The sequence below is a fragment of the Dermacentor variabilis genome, chromosome 6, assembly GCF_050947875.1.
Source record: "Dermacentor variabilis isolate Ectoservices chromosome 6, ASM5094787v1, whole genome shotgun sequence".
Classification (NCBI taxonomy): Eukaryota; Metazoa; Arthropoda; class Arachnida; order Ixodida; family Ixodidae; genus Dermacentor; species Dermacentor variabilis.
Genome location: NC_134573.1, coordinates 160,079,722 through 160,098,773, shown reverse-complemented (window position 1 = coordinate 160,098,773; position 19,052 = coordinate 160,079,722). Strand labels below are relative to the sequence as shown.

General features: G+C 43.1%; 1 protein-coding gene across 5 annotated transcripts in view; it reads left to right on the top strand.

Moving 5' to 3' along the window:
* Nucleotides 1–2,145: 2,145 nt before the first annotated feature.
* Nucleotides 2,146–19,052, top strand: part of cindr (CIN85 and CD2AP related) — a 33,916-nt gene continuing 17,009 nt past the window's right edge. For 3 of the 5 annotated variants that reach the window (XM_075696457.1, XM_075696459.1, XM_075696455.1), the window contains exons 1-3: nucleotides 2,146–2,255; nucleotides 4,465–4,767; nucleotides 8,695–8,825. In XM_075696457.1, the coding sequence (XP_075552572.1) occupies nucleotides 2,252–2,255; nucleotides 4,465–4,767; nucleotides 8,695–8,825 (438 nt within the window). In that variant the 5' untranslated portion in view covers nucleotides 2,146–2,251. The remainder of the gene's footprint in view (nucleotides 2,256–4,464; nucleotides 4,768–8,694; nucleotides 8,826–19,052) is intronic. The other 2 variants (XM_075696458.1, XM_075696456.1) reach the window with 1 other exon arrangement.

Here is a 19,052-nt window from a genome sequence, read left to right as displayed (position 1 = left end):
AGGCGAAAAGCGCTTGTATTGGCGGTAAATGAATAAATTCACAAATATAGAAAGAAAACAGAAATTTGCGAATGCTTTGCTTTTCAATAGTGAAACTAGAGGAGGAGAGCGGTGCAAGAAATGTAAACAACGAGCATAGGTGGCAGATGCAATAAATTTCCCTTTCCTACGCTCTAAAAAAAGTTGCACCCTTTGGAGTGTATATCTGCCATACACTCAAAGAACAGTTTACACCCTTTGGCTTGCCCCTTCTGCCACACAAAAATAATCGTCATCTGCCTTGATGTGTTTCCTTTCTTTATCGCTGCAAGCCCGGAACATTCCAGTGACGAACGGCACGCGCGTTATCAGAAGGAGCACTCCAAAGGGTGTAAACTGTTCTATGCTGATAACGCGCGTGCCATTCGTTACTGGAAAGTTCCGGGCTCGCAGCGATAAAGAAAGGAAACGCATCAAGGCAGATGACGATTATTTTTGTGTGGCAGAAGGGGCAAGCCAAAGGGTGTAAACTGTTCTTAGAGTGCAGTAACGAACGGCATGCGCGTTATCAGCATGACAGCATTCCCGACAAGAAAATAGCGGGCGCGGCGTTTTCGAGATTAGCGTTGTGTGGCAGATATACACCCCAAAGGGTGCAAACATTTTTTTAGAGTGTAGCCTCCGTAAGAGACTGGAAAAATTGTTTTAAAAGATTCATAGGATAATCTAGCTTTATTGAGTTGATTACAGATAGCCTAATACCGTAGATAACATTAGGATTTACTGCTCTGCGCCGTATTCAAAGGCAGGTGAACTGGTAAAGCACAGAGTTTCTCACTATATATGCTATAGTGAGAAACTCTATGGGTAAATGTATCCAGGAGTAAGTCCTCCGCCCGATATGTGCAATAGGTTGATCGAGCCTGTTTCAAGGAAAGCTGAGCATATCTTGTTTTAGCTCAGTAGAAAGCTTGCAAAATATGCTTTAAAACGTGCTGCACTGTAGGTCTTCTTAATTAAATTGTGTCGCGGAACTCTTTTCGAACTGTAAAAGCTAGCTTAAGCTAGCTTTTCTGCGCTATTTCAGCGCACCGCCGACATCCGTAATTGAAATAAACGAAATGACAGCTCAGCCTTTATTACGTAAACTTTATTTGCAACTAATTAAAACAGCACGGGCAGAAAAACACTTCTGTCTGAAATTATAAACTTTTAGAAGCAAATTCAGCTTAAACGCTGAAAATTTTTATAACGTAACTTCTCGAATGGTTGACTGCATGACAGAGAGAGCGCAGGTATAGCGCAGGCATTCGGGACCAGAAGACGAACAGTCGCGACAGAATTCACGCTTGTGAAAGCTACGTGTTTCTGCTCAAACAGGAGGCACTGGCTCAAATCAAGTTGCAGTTTATCAATATTGTGAACGAAGTGGCGTGACATCTTCAGCTACAAAAGTGGGGGAACTTTAGCAACATACCAGCGTGCCACGGCTTTATGTGGTCGGATGTATTTCTTCATTCAGTGGCGGACAGCATGTGTTCACCAGAAATGTGTGGCGAGACTGTACGTAGTGTCTTTTTGCACATAAACAACTATGCATGTTACGCACGAGTATATATTTTGAAACGCTATTCACGTGCTTTTTATTTCTTGTAAACATCGATGATGTTATAATAAAGCTGTTTGTTGGCAGCAAGTTAATTTAGTGTGATCAGCGTCGTGCTCGGCCTATGAAGTAGTGCCAACTTTCAAAGGTAAATGTAATTCCTAGTCCTAAGTAAGAATATATATATATATATATATATATATATATATATATATATATATATATATATATATATATATATATATATATATATATATATATATATATATATATAATGTTTGGATATACCTGACCAAAGCAAGCAGGCTGCGCAACAGCAATAGCAGAAGCAGACGACGCCGGCGTCGGTCGTCTGCTGTGCGGCACTTCACAAGCGTCATTGCACTTTCGATACACATTTAACTTTCTAAGTAACTAGAAATTATCCAGACGTAGCCTGTCATTTTGAACTTTATATTGTAAGTGAATAATATTCAGAAAGTAAGTAAACATTTTTCTGGCATCAGTGCAACTACCCTTAGAATCCAGGCGGCGCTAGCGTCGGCTGCGAATGTCACGGGCTCACGGGCTTGCGAACGTCTCGTGCGGTGGGGGCGCGTTTGCCGGAAGTCAGTGACACTTCCGCTGGGGACTACACCTACAAAATCGAATGACAAGACAACTGGAATGGGTTCGTTAATGTTTTTTGCGTTTTCTCACGATATAAAGCGACATATTCTTGCTGAATGGTAACCCGAATGTGTTCGACTCATGCCGAGAAGAATGCGATAACCGACAATTGTCTGCGAGAGACTTAAAACCGTGTTACACCCATCGCCGAGTGGCCATCCCGCCGCCGTCAAGCTTTTGTAGTTTTTCAGGGCCAAAAAATATAAGCGATTTGACAGTGTCGCATATTGTTCATCACATTTGCGGACGCTCGTACACGAATACGAGACAGCATTGCCCTTAATTAAATGTTAAGCTAAGCGCTCAGTGTGAGCAAGCGCCAATAAACGGGGAAAAGGCAGAGTGCACTTTTTTTGTGTGTGTCCCAGATTCGATTTTCTCTTTATTTTCCAGCCTGGTCTGTCGGTTCAACTGGAGGAAGTGGGGCCTAATTGTGTCAACTCAGCTGATAACGAATGGGGGCCACACTGGAGGACGGGTTTGGGTTGTTTTGACCGAGCTCATCGCTGGCAAGGACTTTGTATTCGTTCCGTCAACTCCGGGTTGATGTTCACGCGGCTTTTACTCAGCAGCGGTACTCCAGCAGCGTGACTTATTTTTTTAAATATTTTTCTTTTTATGGGAGCATGTTAGCAGCGTGCGTTTTCATTTTTTAGCATTTTGTACGGCGGCGATCACATGCGTGGTTCTGTGCGACGAACTGTTTCGAGCAAGCGTCAGCCACACGTCAAGCTGCGGCGTAAATTGTGGCACTCCCGGTTTGACAGGAAGGCCGCTGAGCGCTCACGTTTCTGAACCGTTTGCCTCGCGTGCAAATTTCGCGCTATTTCGCTTCATGATGCGCGCTCACTGCGTTAATTTTTTTTTGCATGCCGCGAGCATAGCTCGAGTACAACAAGTTGCGAAAACAGCAGCGTCAAGCGTTCCGCAAGAAACGCTTCAACGAGCGAGCCGTTGACGCAGGAGCTGAGTAGGCGAAGCATCGGGAACGACCTTCGGACCATCTTTCGAAACTCTTGAGGGATGAAAGCACTCGCTTGCTTATCTTTGAACCGATGATGAGTTTCATTGGGAAGTTTATCAGCTCTCCTGGCGTAGCAATATAATATCGGCGTGTGGAGAAAAACCGGAACAGAAAGTGCGGAGAAAAGTTCCGTGTTTAACGCGGTGAAGAAAGACAGTTAGTCTCTTGTTTTATCCCTCATGCGAAGGAGGTAACATAGCCGGCTGCGCTGTCGAAATAAAGGGGGGGGGGGAATTATTGTTTGCCAAAAATAAGTGCAAGCAGAAATCAGCATCCCTCAAAGGTTAACTGAACTGAGGCAGACCTGCGAGCATTACCAGAAAAGAGCTGGAAGTTATTTATTATATTCAAGTATGTTGAGGATTACTGAGTAAGCCATTAATTTGTCATGATTATTTGTTTACAGTCTTTTTACATTTATCTCTTGGTACTGACATGCCTGTTTGCCTAAATAATTACATGTCAACATCTATTGTACTGAGACAAGTGATTGCTTGCTGCAATTTTAGACCATTGCGCTACGTTAAAACTGTGTTGCAGTTCTGTGTCAGCCAACTCTCCTATATATATTTTTTCATTGGACATTTTCTAAGCTAAGCTCTGCAGTATCATCTGACTAAAAGATCTTATTTCAACAGTCTCCCATCAGGCACGCACATTTGCAGACATGTTTTACAGAAGGTCCAAATACCTTATTTCTCTGAGTTTAGAATATACGAAATAAACTGCAGCAGGGGGCCTAAAAGGAGTTGTGGCATGTTTACATGTCATACACCACTAAGCGTGCAAGGTAGGCTGTTCTACTGTCAGTTTGGTTAACTAAAGGGGGTGTCTTCGTAAAGGTTATTGGCTTGAGCAATAATTTATGGAGCAGGGCATGTGAAACCTGCTTATAAAGTCAATGCAGGAAGGATTGGTTGGTGCCCCTGCACACACTTCTGTATTGTATTAGACCTGACAGTGGTGAGTCCAAAAAAGCAGGTCAATGTTCTAGTTGTCTGGGCCTGTGCCTATACTTCTTCCGCCTCAAAGTGAAATGAATTTTCTTTTTCCCAAGTTTTGAAGAGATTAGAAAGCCTCACAAAACTTTTTGTAGCTCTGTAGCTGCAATTTGATAGTATTCTATAAGTATTTCCTTGCCAGAAACTTGCTTCATGTGTGCGGGCATTATTACTTACCCATACAGAGGCGCTGAACAGGAGGCGTGCTCGGGTGGCATTCAGCTACCAGCCCCAGAACGAGGATGAGCTGCAGTTGGAGGTGTCAGATGTCATTGAGGTGCTTGAGGAGGTCGAGGAAGGCTGGTGGAAGGGTGTGCTGAAGGGCCGCATAGGTGTCTTCCCCTCCAACTTTGTCGTTCTCGAGGAGGCTACCCCGGCCTCTCCCCGTGCGGTGGCCACGGCGACTGCCAACAACCAGTCGCGCTGGGGAAACTCAGTCACCTCCGATTTCCACTCAGAAAAACCTGAATCTTCGGGGGACATCACAGGTAAGTAGCATTCAGTGCACCCTTCTATGCTTACTTTGGTAGTCTTTGCGAAGGTACACATTTTCTTGCTTAAGGCTGGCTGTGATGAAATTTTACTTTGGCTAGATTGGTTATATTGAAGTAGCATATACTATTGAAGCAATTTTTGGCAGTGTTGCAGAGTGTTCTTATTAATGGCCTGATTAAAAGACAGCACATGCACATGGTTATCATGTAATGCAAATCCCACTACATCGCCCTTGAGATTTTTAGCTTGTTGCAGGTCCCGCCTAATCTTGGTGTTCATGCAGAGAAGCCATGCTAGTAGTTGTCGGCGTTCAGAGTTTTGTGCGATTTTCGGTGAGTGACAATGGCAGCAGTTTTTTTCTTTGGTTTCGGTATCAAATATATGTACTTTTGCTAGCTTTTCGTGACGCATCCACTCTTATTTAAACTTATTTAAAACACAAAATTTTGCGCAGAGGCTGCTTTATATCTTCACGATCTGAAACTCTGCATTTTATACACTTCAAAATTTCGTTGTTGCTTTGGATAATACAAAGAATCTATAGATCAGCTTTGGGCTGATTACCATTTTTTTGTAAACACTGTTAGCACCTGCTGCCTTGGCACAGGGGCTGTGCTGCTGAGGATGAGGTTGCAGGTACGATGCGTGGCTGCAGCGGCTGCACTCCAGAGGGCGAGAATGCAAAAATGCTCATGTTCCATGCTTTCTGTGCACATTTAGTGAATCCCAGGTTGTCGAAATCCGGAGATCGTCGCTACCATGTCCCCTGGGCTTTCACTGTGCAACTTCGGGACGTTAAACTTCACAGTTTTATGTTCTATTAACGTTACTTCTTAGGGAGAAATTTACAATTAGCCCTGTCAGGTGGCAGTTAAATTTATTGACTGAAAACTTACTTTCGCCACATTATTACATCTTCAGAATCGTAAGAAGCATACTACACAATAGAATAAGAGGGAAAAGTTATTTAGTGAGTTTTGACCAGTGTATAGAATGTGGGCTCCCTGCAAAAGCTTATTGCAGGAGCATCAGATATGAGAACATCAACTATTTCATGTCTAGCAGACTTGAAAACAGCCGATCCAGCCACTTATAAGTTATGACTGCTGCCACACATTGTTAAAAACAATGAAAGGCGTGAACTGGCCACATAGAACAGCATACTCACACCACGCAAAATACACAACTGTCTACCTTCCCATTCGTTTTACTAAAACATTTTGCACCATTTCATATAAACTTGCAGCACGTATGCGACACACTTTACGTATTATTACTTTAATTAATGCTTTTGCTGTTGACGCACTATCTTGGCGTACACAATTGTGTACATAGCTCCCAAACAGGTTAAAACTTTCAGGTACTACAGTAAAATACCACTTGAACGAACGTCATTTAAGCGAGCTGTTTAGTTGTACAAACTTTTTTAAATCCCTCATCGAAGTGTCATTGAACCACATGCAAACGCCTTTCACTTTAATTAAATTCAGTGCAGTGCGCATTTCAGTTTTATGAACGTATTCCGCAGCATTATCCTCTGTCTCCTAGGTCGTATTGATCACTTCAAGTACAATTCGCATTTTTCTAGCGTATTTTTACTTTGAGAACCGTGATTCATAATCATGCGACGAATAAAGGGCCCTATTTTAGCTTTGAACTGGATCGGCCAAGGTTCCTTGGATTGGCTACCCAGATAAGCTCGCAGCCAGCCAAAGCCATAGCCACAACTACAGCTTTAGCCCAGCAAGCTCAAAGAATAGACATTTGCTTGCTGGTTAATCTTGAGTTCCAAATGAAAGCACCAGTCTCTAGAAGAAAAACAGGATGTTTTGCATAGGCTGTCCTCTGGGCAGCATCAAGTCGACATTGCGAAGGCATTTGGGATCCTGGCGTTGTTGTTGTCTACGAATAAGAATCAGCGCCAAGCAATCACGATTGCATCAGAAAGTGCACAGCTCAGCCCTGTGCGCAAAAGGCTGTGCCTTGGGTATTTCCGAAAAGTCGATGCTGTTGCCACATAGCTAAAGGATTTACAATCCACGAACATTCCGGTTTCAGGACCCATGATTCACGAGAAGGTCATGGAATTCATTGAAATATCAGTTGAACACTCGATGTTTCCTTTAGCTCAGGATAACAAGCTGCAATATACTTGTTTCAGTTGAGTGAACTTTCACTTCAGCAAACTTTTTCCTGAGGTCCCTTGAAGTTTGTTCAAGTGGTACAGTGAAACCTCACTAAACTGTAGTTGGCCGGAGCTCGGAAAAAGTATGTACTAAATGATAGTACTGCTTAACTGAAATAGCATGAGATCGCCCACTTACCTGTCAAAAACGGAACTCGGAGAGAGTGCGATGAAAGGGGAAAAAGACATGCAGTATTTATTCACTTCGCGTGACAAAAGTGTTATTTTCGTTTGAACACTCGCATGGCAGATTCCTCGTTGGCGTTACGTATTCTCCATGCACGCGCGTGGTAGCTCTGCAGAAGTCTCGGGGTGCCTTTTTCATTGCGGGGTGCTGTTCTCGTCGCGACGATTGCATTCATAAAGCTGACGTAACGCGCAACTTCTGCCACTGTCGGGCCTGAATCGCCCGTGCTGTCGCTTTCCGTGTCATCCTCATCACTGTCACTTGTCGACACTTCAGCAACAACTGAGGCAACGATGGTGAAAAGTCTAACCTTTTAGCCGACATCTATTGCGGTTGCAGCAGCGTTGCCGCGCAACTTCTTCGCATTCCAAATGCCTCACACCATAGTCAACAGTAAATCCCTGTCGCGTGCCAGTGCTGATTTCTCCATGTCATGTTCGATAGCACGAACAATGCCTAATTTTTCTTATATGCTGAGCACCTGGCGTCTTTTTTATCCGAGCTTCGGCATGACGTGAGTCCTTGTTTGCATGATGCCACAATGCTCTCTGGCACCGAAATGATGTTGATGTTGTTTCACGCGCAAACAAGCAGGGCGCTTGGAGGTCATTCTTTCGATCTCTGAGGCTTGTTTTTCTGCCAGGCCACCCGATGGAGATGATGCACTGCCGTGTTTGCGCGACGAAAAGTGGAAACACTACATGTTGACCGATACGTATGCAATAAGCTGGTACAATTTGTGCGGATAAAAACACATTTTCCATGGTTGCTGAGTTGGGGATTTGACTTTGCTACTTTTAAAACAAAACTACTGTTTAAGTGGGTACGGTTTAACGAGGTTTTACTATATTTCAAATATATTTAACTGTGCGGGTGAGGTCAATTTATTTGTCACCTGTAAAATGTTCTAAACTCATTTGACTTTACTACTTTTAAAACGAAACTACTGTTTAAGTGGGTACGGTTTAACTAGGTTTTACTATATTTCAAATATATTTAACTGTGCGGGTGAGGTCAATTTATTAGTCAGCTGTAAAATGTTCTAAACTCATTGCATTAACTTGAAGTACGGTATGGTCCACTCTCTAAGAAAATACCTAGCTGGTGATAAAGCCAGTGTAGCGGGAATATTTCACCTTATGGAAAAAACATAACTGGTTTTGCAAGTTAGGCCGACATCTTGAAAAAATAAATAATTGCGGACTTTTTGTTTTATTCTAACCAGAATTGCTGTCAGAATACTAACTGGGCATTCTTTTTAGAAGTTACCATACTGTACTAAGGAAAGGAAATGGTTTGCTTGTGCATGCCCGTGTTGTTTGTTACAGCATTCACTACAGTAGCACTAAGGTCTCTTCTAGTTTTTCACTAATCACACATTAAGATCCATGGCCATAAAGTTGTTCATTGAGGATCTAAAATAAGTTAAAAACATTTGATTGGCCCTGAGATGTGGGCTGCATGCTTTTGGTAGTGTAAATGCCCAAATTATGAGTTATCAAAGGTGTTGCTTGAAACGTGCCTAAGTTTGCCTTTCTTTTCCTCCAGGTGACCATTCGCTAGCATCACTAGAAATCAAGCCCAAACCCGTCGCCAAAGGCATTGGATTTGGCAACATCCTGCCGGAGAGCCGCATCAAGGTCAAAAGCAAAGTCACTGACTCGCCCAATGACAAACGCGTGAGCTTGGGAACTGCTGTGGTTGCCTTGCTTTTGCTTTAAGTATGGCACATTGCCATGTATGCTCTTTTAGGTGGAAGCCACAGTCACGTGAAGCCAACAGACAATGAAACTAAGGAAAGCAGAGGCTAAATTACTTGCTTTAATTGAAATGTAGAAATGATGAAGTAAAGGGAAAAGAAAGTGGACAGAAAGACAACTTGCCGCTGGTTGCCACCTGCGTAAGTTTTCTTTTTCGTGCACTTTTGTTTCCCTCTACTTTATCATTTCCACATTTAAATTAAAACAAAAACCATATTTGCACGATTCTAACGTGCACCTTTTTTGAATAAAATGTGCTGAAATTTGCATGCATGTTGCAGTCGCAGCTCATTATACTCAAAATCAAGAATGAAACAGATTCCTACTGAAAAGCTAGCTACCTTGTACTCAATAGAAGGTAGCTAGTCACACTTTCATCAAACAGTCTTTCTTTTTTTCTTTACGCCTTGGTTTGCGGTCGTCATTTTCCAGTTTTCTGTAAGTGTGGCGTTTCTAATGCATTATATGGCACTGAAGATGACTTTCTGTGGTTGGTAGACAGCGAAAAGGACAGCAACTAGCCACTAAGATTCAGCTGTGTGGGCATCTGTGTGCTGTTTAATGTTCCATAACATTGTTTCAACGTGCCACGCGTTGACTCTTGTTTCGTTACTTGATGTGTGCGGTAGAATCGGCACCTAGTTATTTTTAAAAAAATATTTGGCCGGTAATATAACTGTGCAGTACTATTGGGGGCATGGTAGTATTGTGCAAATACAGTAGTTTAGCTTATGCTTTCCTTAGTTTCATTGTCATTTGGCTTCACATGATTGTGACTAAAAAAAATCTGGCCCCACAGTTCTTTTTCTCTTTCCTTTCAGATTTAGAATAAAAGCATATCATTTTGTAAAAACAAGAACTTTCTTCTGCGATCATAGGAAAGTTTCCTAAATTTGTTGACCCTGTTTGGCTGTGACGTATGGAGCTCAAAGGTTGTGAAGTCACTATCTCACAATTTGTTATAATTATTTTTTCGCTTTCTTTCTTTCTTTCTTTCTTTCTTCTTCTTTTTTTTCAGTCTGAATTGCAGAGAACCTGCAAAGGAGTATGCTTGTCACTTTGCATCATTTTGAAAAAAACTAAAATAGCATGAAACAAGCGAATGGTTGTTATGTAAAAAAGGCTGTGCAACATTGAAGTCCAAAGAGCATAGGCAGATGTTATGATGCAGCTTGTTACAACTACTGTACACCAAGAACATTCACTTTCAGGGGTGTCATAGCACTTTCTCCGTTGTAGCAATTTGTTAGAGGTATTTAAGGCAGTTTAGCTTCAGACAGATTGCTGTCTCATGGAATTTCCTAAAATTTAGTATGCACTGGGAGGTGACTTATTTGTTGGGAAGATTGTCGTGGGAGCCAACACATCTCTTAAAGGCACTGACAACTGGCCAGAATGTGTTGAGACGTTGATGGAAATGGAATGACCATGATTTATTGTGATAGAATTCAGCACGCTGTTCGCAATTAAAGTAGGAATTATAATTTTAAATTGGCAGAGATACAGTCAAACCCGGCTATATCAAACTTGCAAAAATACGCCTATCAGTTCGATATAGAGCATAATTCGATATAAGCCAGCTAAATAATGGGATGTCATAAAAGAACATACCATATATAAAATCACTATTGATGAAACTAGCTTAGTTTCGCATGAAATAGTCCTGCATTTTCTTTTGCTTGGGCAATTTCGCTGCCTGCGACACGCGCACTTCTCCACATTGTCTAAAGCAACTGAGGCCCCAACCTTCCGCATTCGTTTAGAAGCACCAGGCTAGTGCGAGCACACCAATCACTTTGGAGGATGTGGGCAAAGGACCGTCGTTGCTCTCCTAATTGTGCCCACTTTCACTTGTGCTCGGTACGTGTCGGCAATGTAGTCTCCGTTTTGGGGCTCTCCTGTGGTCACGACACCATCATTTGCACTCACAAACTCGTCCATCGTTGATTCAACAGCTTCCGGAAAATCTGACAGCTCGCTCCAAACTTCGGCAACACCGGCAACGGCTTCGTCGCATTCATCAGACTTTACAATCATCACTGAGCACAGCTGAAGCAATTTCGGATGAACCACTCGTACACGGCTGTGCATACTCATCAGGCGCCACGCGTACCGGGTCGCGAGTTTGGCCGCTTTAGCCCTAATCTCTCCCATATTCAAGATTGTGCCGAGAGTGCTCCTCGGAATCATGCACGCTGCGGGGGCATCCGACTTCTCACTGCGTTCGACCCGATTTATGATTTCGAGTCTTACGATGAAAGACAAATTCTGTTGCTTCACCACGGCAACACTGTGGGAGAAGGCCCACAAGGTGCACACACAATGAATCAGTAAAGCAACAAGACAACTCGCACTTTTGCCATCTTGCACTACGAGGGCACAAGAGCCTCTGATTGGCTATCTAAGCAAGCGTTGTGGGCGGGCCAGGATCATTTTTTGCAGGGGGGATGTCGACGGCTCCTCCGAGGCAGCGCGGTCACGGTAGGGGGAGTGCTTGGATGGAGCCACGCTGCCGGGTTTCCCCGCCACCACGAGGGAAAGCCAACCTTTGGGGGCACTTTTCCGCAGCTTGATGTTCGATATATAGGGAGTCGCAGCTATTTTTGTTCGATGTAAGCGTAATTTTTTCTATATATACTCATTGTAACTATACCCTGTCCAGAAATTGTTCGATATGTAAAATAACTCGATGTAAACGGGTTCGATATAGTCGGGTTCGACTGTAGTCTCAAAAACCAGTTACTGGCGAGGCCTGGCGGTAAAATTCTGATCCTTCGGATGTAGTCAATGAGATTACTGTACGGCTGTTATTAAGTACCACATAATTATTTCTTCAAATTGCAGTTGCTATATTATTAGACACTTGCTCATTTTTCTATGCTTCGGAAATTGAACGTGCACGCATAGCTACAGCAAGGACGTGTTGCTTGGTGGCAGAAACTCCAAGCAAATGTGCGTCAAGCGAGCATTCACAATGTGAGCAGAGCAGGTGTTCACAACCAGTAGAATTATTCGGTCATCCCTCCTCATTTGGTTGTCAAGTTTGATGAGCCACTCGGAAGGGAATTCTCTGGTCATCCGGGCTTGTTTGTTGGTGCGGTAGTCGTACGGTAACAACATGACGTTTTTCATGCAGCAAGGCTTCACATACTTGCCGATGATGAGCAGTTTTTCTTTGTGCCTGTTGCATTGCAGCAGAGCAGGACTGTCACACAAAGATGTGACTTCTTCCCTCCTTTGCACTGCTGCCCTTGGGAGTGCATCTGGCAGGAGCTGATAAAAACATGCAGTCTCATCCGCATTAAAAATATTGTCTTCAGAGTATGATTCAGCCACCTCTAGAAAAGAATTATTGGGCTAGGAGTCCGCACCTTCTCTGTCAGCGGCCTTTTCCTCACCCGAGACTACCTGCTAGGTTATTCTGTTCCTTTGGCGGAAACGAAAAAAACCAACCCGCACTGCCGTCGAACCCAGTTATTTCAAGTGCATTGGCAAATTCATGGGCTTTTTCTTGGAGCATTGGGCCAGACACGGAAACGTTTTGCAGTCTGGCATCTTTGAACCACGTGAGAAAAGCATGGTCCACATTTTGAGTTTCCCAGTCGCAGCCGTTTCCTCATAGGAGCGAGTTGCGATTCCCGGTGAAGCTTGACAGTCTTGTCTCAGTCTTTCAAAATGGTCACGACGGTCGATGGGGCAGTACCATGCTGTCTGCACACATAGATTTGGTTTTTTCCTGCATCGATTTCCTGCAATACGTCTAATTTGTCCCACTGCGAAAACTGCTTTCGCTTCTTGGCGCCATTGCTAGCTGCATTCATTGTTAGATTTCGCCGAACAACGCCAAACTTTTGTCGTGAAGTTCTTGGTGAAGTTTGTGGTGAAGTAGTTGGCACTTGAAATTGTGATAATAATAGCTACTGTGACATGGTGATGATGATAGCTACTGCACTCGCGGTTTCTGTTTTACGCGAGAGTTGCAGTGCTGTTACTTTTAGCCGAATTCGTAATACTGATGTTGCTCGGTTATAAAGGTTAAAATAAACTATGTGCATTACTCTGAAATATGTGCTGTATTGAAATTCATAGTTCAGATATATTTGTACTTTTAAAATATAGGCAGCCTGGCGGGAATACTTAAAATATTCGTAATTTTGAGAAATTCGTTAATCTGGGGTTCGTAGTAACGAGGTTTGACTGTACCATGAAAATTGGTTGTCAGTCCCTTTAACGACAGCAGATAGCCTGTGTTGCCAGCAGATGCAGCCTGGCATTGTATCAGCCATTATGGAGGCTGTGCTCTGCCGAGTACAGTAAAACCTCGATTTGACAAAGTAGATAAAATCAGCAATTTGCTTTGTTATAACGAAATATTGTATTGAAATTTGACCTTCTATGCAAATAAGTATAGTCGCTGATCGATTTTTCTTACATGGAAAGGGGCCGCAGAATTTTCCAAATTATCGGGCAATTGAAAAAAGCAAATTTGAATGCGAAAACAGTTCATTTTGATTAATTTGGCAGTTGGCGACGAATATAGGCGATACGAATTAAGTGAAGCCAGCCACGTTTTCACATTCACTCCGCCTCCGTGGCTGATAGCGTTGCCCGCACTGGGACTACACTAGTATCATAAAAAGCGCCGGCAGCGGGGAGCGAATGCTTCGTCTGCGCCTCGCTCCAACGGGTCAGTGAAACTCGAGATTGCGCAACCTTCAATACTAAACGCGCTGGAAGACAGTTTTACATGTCACGCCGTCTTGGCATGCCCCATCTTTGCACGTGCGGCAAATGATCTGTAATAATGTAGTGTGCACGGCTGCGTATGCACTCAGCCTCACTTACAGCCATGCGCATACACGGCAGAGACGCGCACCAGTTTAGTAAGCCCCTCCCCTCGCGCGCGCTTGGATCGCGTTACAGCAAGCTCGCTCCCCACCCCCTCTTTCCCTTTGCTCGCGTGGGGAGGCGGCACTCGTGCGTGAAGCCACCATCTTTATTTTGGGGCACGATGGGATCTTGTCGCACTTGGACTTTCTGCGGAACATGATGCGGCTTCACTTCGGTGGTCGCTCTTGTTGCGCCGTGCGCGATTAAAGGTACGTTTGCCAGCAGCAGCTTGTAATTCGATCATTTCAACATCTGCGTCTGCGGAAGTTTCAATTTATTGACTCGGCATTCCTTTCCTGTAGAAACGAAATTTCATTATATTGAGGTTCTAATTGCATGGTGTTCTATGGACAAGAGGTTATGAAAGTTAATACTTAGTTATATCGAGAATTTTTTTATATTGAAGTTCATTATATTGAAGTTAAACTGTACTAGTACATGCTCTGATAAATCACAGTGCTAATTTTTATCAGAGGGTATTAACAGGTAAAATCAAATTTATTCTTTAGAAAAAAAATTAGCCACACTACACTTATTTCTGTGGTGAAATGCAATGTTGTTGGCCTTTTAACATAAGTGCTTGGCCATTATTTGCCAAATAAATATATGCACAAATTATATTGTAGAGTCATGCACAATGTGAAAGGGAACACTGCATTCGTTCATTAAACAGTTACATACTCCAGATAGGTGGATAATCAGACACCTTGGTTCCTTTTCTTCTTGTCACAATGGGATCATGGTTCTGGCACGTAATACCGCAGAAGTTAATATAGCACCTTTATGCAGGGTGAGGGCACCTTGAAAGCCATTTAGGCGTTCCTTTTCATATTGCTCTAAGGTTTATTTCGCTTGAAGCTTGTACCATATTATTGCACTCTGTGCACTAATGGTAACATTTTCTTGGTTTCAAACATCTTGTTCCTTTGTATAAGTGACATCATGAAGTTCTAATCTATACTTGGCTCAACTTGACATACAAGTTGGATTTCAGCTGTTGCGCAGTCTGAGTTATGTTGGCAGTGCTCATCTTAACATATCTGTGGACTTCCCATGCACCCTTGCTTGGTAAACGACTGCACTGCCAAATATTCTAGCGTGAAATCTTGAGCTCGGCTGTAAATTGAGCAGATATGGTAACTCTAAAAATGGAAAATTGATCTTAACATCTGCTGTTTATCCAAGCAAAGCATACCATTCCACAGACAGCAACTCTCGTGTGTGGAATCATGCTTGAATGTTTGAATTAATGCTTCTTTTTACAAGATATAGGTTGCAGCGATTAATATTTTGTTCATTGTTTCATCATGCAAGGTTTGCTAAAAAATAGTCGCAAATATACGTTCATATAGGAGGGTTGCAGAGAAGCAGAGCTTTCAGGTGGTGTGAGCATTGTTGCAGACTCCAGCACTATGTTTGCGGTCGTGTGGCCATTTTGATCGCATTGTATCGTGCTCCGTGTCAGCCAGAAAGCAGTGTCGTGGCGCTTTTTTATGGGGAACTGCGCTGTGTTAGAAGGTGTCCAGAAGTGATGAGAGCGGTGTGCAGTGCAATTGGCTGCAAAAAAAAAAAAAAAAGACGACACAGCCAGATAGGTGCACTGCCGTGCTCCACTCAGTCTTCCCTGCAGCAGAGACAGAGCAGGATTCAGCCTTCTGCTCATACACATTAGCGTTCCTTGCTGAGTAGCTGTGTGCATGCACGCTGTGGTGTCATCCTCCAGAGAAAATGTTTGCTTTCAATCTACCTTGTCTCCATGCAAGCCTTTTGCAGGAGACAACTTTTGCCCCCTTTCCAGTCATTCTGGCCAAAAACTATTTCGCTAGTTTTGGGCTCCGCGAAAAAAAAGAAGACAGCTGCACACAGGAAACTCACCATTCGGGCGTCCCATGACATCACATGAAAGTGCAATTCTCTGCTATTTGCAGTTTGTGTGAGTTTCCTAGCCAGCAAAACCAGCGCAGCATTATATGCGATAACGAAACTACTGAAACATGAATGCGCGAGCGGCGCAAAGTCAACCGAGAATGAAATCTTTCGATCGCACGTGTCGTTGCCAAAGCTAACGTCAATAAGTTCTTTTTTATAAAAATGAAATACGATTGGATAAAAAGCATTTTCTTTTGTCTTATAATGCAATGCAATGTTTTTATAACAAGTGGTTGAGTACTAGTGACATAATTTAATTGAGTACCTTCGTCATCAATCAAGTACTTGGATGTACCTGGGGAGTCTCTAATAATGTCCTGCATAAACTTCAATTTCTCGATTACTAAGGCTCTGTTCGCAATAATACTGACACCTTGGACATTCTCAAGCACTAATTTATCACTTTAGCTTGATTTAACATTTGCCTGTAGTGTCCCTTTAAGCGATGGCGCCTCATGCGTAATGAGAAAATGAGCGTGCAATTCAACTTTGAAAAGGCTCTTCGGGCAGTGGCCGACAGCAGACTGCTGCGGCCGTGTTATGTTTTTGGGAGGGGCTGACAACGGACTGCTAAGGGCTAAGAAGACATTTCACTTACCTCACCTATGACGGCATGGCAGCTGCTGGCAAGCATTCTGGCTCTTGGCTCTTGTAACCATCCTCTGTTTCAGTAACTGTGTATCTCGATCGCTTTGATCACTTTTAGTTCGTTGTGCATCACAAAACTCCTGGCATGTGTGCCAAAATACTTAAAGGGGCCCTGAAACACTTTTTGAACATAGTAAAAGAACATTGCCGTTCTGTTGATGGAGGCTTCCGTGAACAAATGAGTCAAGATATTATTGCACAGCGTGCAGCAAGGAATTTACAATCGTGTCAAATGCAGTGAACAGTCACTTACTCTCACATCCGCAGTGTCGTCATCAAAAGCACTTGATGGACCAATGCTGTCAGCTGATTTCGTGATCGTGAGAATATTCTCAGTAATACGTAATTGCTGATTTTGAGTTCAATAAATGAAAATTATGTCTGCGATATATATGTCCGGACGCAGCCAATAGCATTGGTGGGTCCAGGTGCTTTTGCAGACGCTGCATGATAGCATTGTGGCAAGCGATTCTTCGCTGTCTTTCACGATCTTGTAAATACTCTGCTGCATGCAGTGCAGTAATATTTGGCTAACATGTTCACGGCAGCCTCTAAGACAGATCGGCAACATTTTCTTACTATGCCCACAAAGTGTTTCAGGGACCATTTAATAATCGCAATGTTCACATGTGGTAACAACCTTATGTCATGCATAATATCACCAGGTCTGAGCTGTAGGGGTCAATGCCTCCGTGTAACTGAACCTTTGTGAGATAGCGGTACTCTTGTGCACTGTGCAAGTCACGTGCATAGGCACTGAGACACACGGGACGTGGTACACAGTTGAAGAATGGCTATGCGGAAAAGGGCATGGCTGCAGTTAACTACCTGTGCCTATCCTTGTCATTTATCTAAGACCACGGACCGCAAACATGATAGCGACCACCGGTGCTGTGCGTTCCCCTAACAGATGACGGGGAGAGCAACCCTCCTATATTAGTAAGGTGTTAGCTCAAGAAATTTCTTAAACATACCTTTAAGTTTTGATTAATTTGATGCTGATGTGTGACCTATCCTATTTTGTGCAAAGGGCTTGTGCTGCTTTGTGTCCTTCATCATCCATTTTTTTTGCACCGTCTCTGAATAGTAGTTCACGGGTGTTGTCTTACCGGCAGTGTCCTGATCCTTTGCATGGCATTGCACTCTTTCTTAAATTCTAGGTTAGTTGTTAATTTTATAGACTAGTAGATTTAGGTGCACGTTAAAGAACCCCAGGGGGTCGAAATTTCCAGAGTCCTCCACTACGGCGTGCCTCATAATCAGAAAGTGGTTTTGGCACGTTAAACCCCATAATTTCAATTTCATAGACTAGGCTTAATGAGAGCCTGGAGCTGCAATGACAGTTCTGGACACACCAGAGGAACTCCAGGCAATGAAAAATCTAAAAAAACCAAGCACATTGGTTTGCCTAATAGCAAAAATTGTTGCCCTGCAGCAAGAAACCAAAATCTGTTTGGCGGAAAGTGTCCCCATCGAAGAATAGTTAAAAGTATGGCACTGTGGTACTTTCGACATAAAAGGTGTTTCAGTGGACACTTCAATTATTAAGAGATTAATGATATTGAATTTTTTTTTTCTGCTCAAATTATGTAGCAGCATTGGACACCATAACATATTTCCATACTTGAAGCTAGCCACCATTGCTTAGAATCAGTCCACTTCAATTTGAAACTTTGCATAAAATTTTCAGCAATTCTGTAACTTGCACCAGTTTCAAGTTGTCTGTTTCTAGCTTTGTGACGAAATGCAGTGGCATTCCAGGTATGATTTTCCAACGGAGCTTTTAATTAGCATTAATGAACTAAACTGCATGTTAAGCCAGTGTATTTCATAGCTAATTTTAGGAATGGATATTTCAAAACTGATATCCGTCTCAAGAATTCTTGAAAGTAGATTGAACAGTGACAGAGTTTGGCTCGGTCATTGCAATATGCATCATAAAGGAAATAATCATGTAGTCAATCAATAGTTTGATGTGCTTAAAGAGCTTATTAGTGGTTTTAGGGTAGCTTGTGACGTCCACCACTGTCATTAATTTTGACTAGGAAAAATTTTTTTTTCTCTTACCCGGCGGTGGCGAAGAGGCAAGACCTCGACGTCCCATTGTGGGAGGCCTAGGCCGAGCCGACTGAACTGCTGGTGATCATTAAAGTTCACTCTCTCTCACTCTCTCTCTTTCTTACCCTTGTTTTTAAAAACATTTTGAGTACATCTGAGCACTTCTGATGAATTGTGAATGCAAAAGCTTTAATGTCCAATTGAACACCGCTGAGTGGTCTGTCAGTTATGTAGTCCTTGCGGGCAAGCGAGCGCATTGAGACGCTTGGCACGTTTTGATTTAGCCTTATCGAGGTGCAGTTAGAACACAGGTGATAACTTGCACATACAAGAAAGGGGTGGATAACACAGGCTCCTGAGAGCAAGGGTAATTGGCGTCGTGGGGACGCCTTCTCCCCTCATGCAACACCTGGCACACTGCTGTGACAGCAGCTTTTCTCTTTCGCCCTCTCTGCTCCATCGAGATGTGCTCATGTTGTGGCATCGCAGCCCACGGAAACTCCATTGAGGAGCGCTTGTGACGTGGCATCGCAGCCAATGAGAATTTAGGTGCCGTTACGCTGCTACTAATGCAGAATGTTGGCTTCCTTGCTCAATGAGCCAATTTATGCTTTCGCATTA